Source organism: Cystoisospora suis, assembly GCF_002600585.1.
Source record: "Cystoisospora suis strain Wien I chromosome Unknown contig_488, whole genome shotgun sequence".
NCBI lineage: Eukaryota > Apicomplexa > Conoidasida > Eucoccidiorida > Sarcocystidae > Cystoisospora > Cystoisospora suis.
The window spans coordinates 7,540-10,027 of record NW_027153289.1 but is presented as its reverse complement, the minus strand read 5'-3'; the positions used below and the strand labels follow the sequence as shown (position 1 = coordinate 10,027).

Here is a 2,488-nt window from a genome sequence, read left to right as displayed (position 1 = left end):
TCCAGAACTTCAACGAAAAGGCCAAGCCCCTTCATGACCTACTCAAGGAGAAGAGTCTATTGGTGTGGAGGCCTAAACATTCTCAAGCTGTTAAAGAGCTAAAAGATGCTTTGATCAACGTGACCATGACCAACATCTTTAATCCTGACCTTCCTCTGGTTATCAAAACGGATGCCTCGAAGTATGCAGTAGGTGCAGTCCTTGAACAAGACGGAAAGCCTATTGCCTTTGAATCTCGGAAAAAGTTAGGACGGGAAATACATTACCCAGCATACGAAAGTGAATTATTAGCTATAGTGTATGCTCTAACTAAATGGAAGCATTTTATTGGAACCAGACTTGTTACTATAGAGACAGATCATGCTACTCTCAGTCGTATGTTAACACAAAAAAAGGTAACATCCAGACTAGGGTATTGGCTAGACAAATTGGCCGATTTTAACTTCCAGGTTCTCTACAAACCCGGAAAGCAAAACTTAGTAGCCGATGCTTTAAGCCGCAGACCAGACTATATGGAAAAAGTGGCGATGCTAATAGAATCGCAAGAACCAGGAGGAGATGATCGAAGAGTCCTCAGAGAAGCCGGAAGACTCGATTGGGAGGAAGCTTATAACAATTGTGAAGATTTTGGGGAAATCATCAAAACGTGCAAAGCGCTTGGGATTGACGAAGACACTGGGAAGTATATACCGCTGATTGAAGGAGGGAAAGAATACCACTGGGAAGACAACCTACTGTGGATAAGACTAAGGGAAGGATGGAGATTGTGTACACCAACTAAAGACAAAAGACTGGAAGTTCTACAAGGATTCCATGATGATTCTTTGGCCGGACATCCCGGTATTGACAAAACTATAGCCGATATTGAAAAGATTTTTTGGTGGCCAAACATGAAAGGAGAAATTGAGAGGTATGTGAGATCATGTTCTGCATGCGCTCAAGGGAAAGCTTCTTATTCGAAATATGGAGGATTGTTATGTCCATTACCTATACCTAACTTTCCGTGGGAGGTAATTAACGTAGACTTAATTCTGGGGTTACCTAAGGGAAGAAACGGTCTGGACGCGATTGTGACCTTTGTGTGCCAATTAACTAAAATGGCTCATTTCATCCCAGTATATCAGACCATAGGGGCGGAAGGACTGGGTCATGTATTAGTTAGAGAAGTGGTACGCCTACACGGAGTACCGAGTGCCATTGTTAGTGATCGTGATAGTAGGTTTACTAGTGAAATATGGAGGGGAATGTGCCAACGATTAAACATATCCATGAGAATGTCAACAGCTTATCACCCTCAAACTGATGGATTAGCAGAGAGGACTAATCAAACCATAGAGCAAATGATTAGGTGTACCATCTTGGGGAACGAATATCGTTGGGTGGAAGTTCTACCAATGCTAGAATTCGCTTACAATAGCACTGTGAGAGTAAGTACTAAGGCCTCGCCCTTTGAAATGCTTTATGGTTTTGTACCCTGTAAACCAATCTGCCGAAAATATGGATTGCCTATGACCGTACCAGCAGCCAATCTCCCACTCCAGGCGGAAATCACGCTTAGGAGAGCCAAACTGGAATTGGAAAAGGCCCAAGCGACTCAACAGCTTTATGCCAACACCCGAAGGCGAGCAGTGGAGTTCGAAATAGGGGATAAGGTGTGGCTACGTGTATCACACCTCCCCATGGCGACAAGCTCTTCATCAAAGGCGTTAGCCCTAAGGTATAGAGGGCCGTTCAAAGTAATCGGTAAGGTCGGAAGGCGAGCATATAAACTGAAATTGCCACCGTCAATGCTAGTACATCCAGTGTTCCATGTCTCTTTGTTGAAACCGTGGCAAGGGGATATATCGGAGTTAAGGAGCACTAAGAGTTCTCAGTTAGCCATATGTGGGAATGAGTATGAGGTCCAGGGAATTTTTAAACATCGTGAAGATCCTGTTTCCAGAACCAAATGGTATAAAGTATTATGGATGGATGGGACATCGACTTGGGAGCCAGAGGGCAACCTGGAAGGATGTCCACGAATTCTGACCAATTACTACCGAGGGATACAACGTAATTCGTGAATTGATTCGACAAATAGGGAGAGCTTAATATAGGTCAAGCCTCTTAGGAAGGAGGGGAGAGGTGTCAGAGCTGTGCTCTGCCCCGAAACCCCCTGAATATTCGGATCAGAAGTAGGGGAATTAGAAGGGCGATCAGAGCCTACCCTGTCGGGAGATATATGTCTTAACGTGTAAAGGATCCCTGCAAGAACATGTTGTTATTCATACCCCTGAGGAATTTTGGTTACCTGTCCAGTAAGGAACGAAGATTCGCAGGAGTGATAGTGAAACATGGAAGGGAACGGGATCATTTGCTTTCACCCAAACTAGGCTAGATAAAGAACAGCTCGAGAAGGTCAGGGTCGTATCCTCGTATTATGTTCGGGGTTTTCTCCTTTGGGGAAAAGGATCGTCGATGAATTAATTGTCCAAGGTCGGCCTGGACT

At 44.4% G+C, this 2,488-nt stretch overlaps 1 protein-coding gene across 1 annotated transcript in view; it reads left to right on the top strand.

Moving 5' to 3' along the window:
- CSUI_001231 (retrotransposon ty3-gypsy subclass) overlaps positions 1 to 2,063 on the top strand; it is a gene marked incomplete at both ends in the record, with an annotated part of 2,904 nt that extends 841 nt beyond the window's left edge. Inside the window, one exon of the mRNA XM_068061437.1 lies at positions 6 to 2,063. Within this exon, the coding sequence (XP_067926587.1) occupies positions 6 to 2,063 (2,058 nt within the window). The remainder of the gene's footprint in view (positions 1 to 5) is intronic.
- Between the last annotated feature and the right edge of the window lie 425 nt (positions 2,064 to 2,488).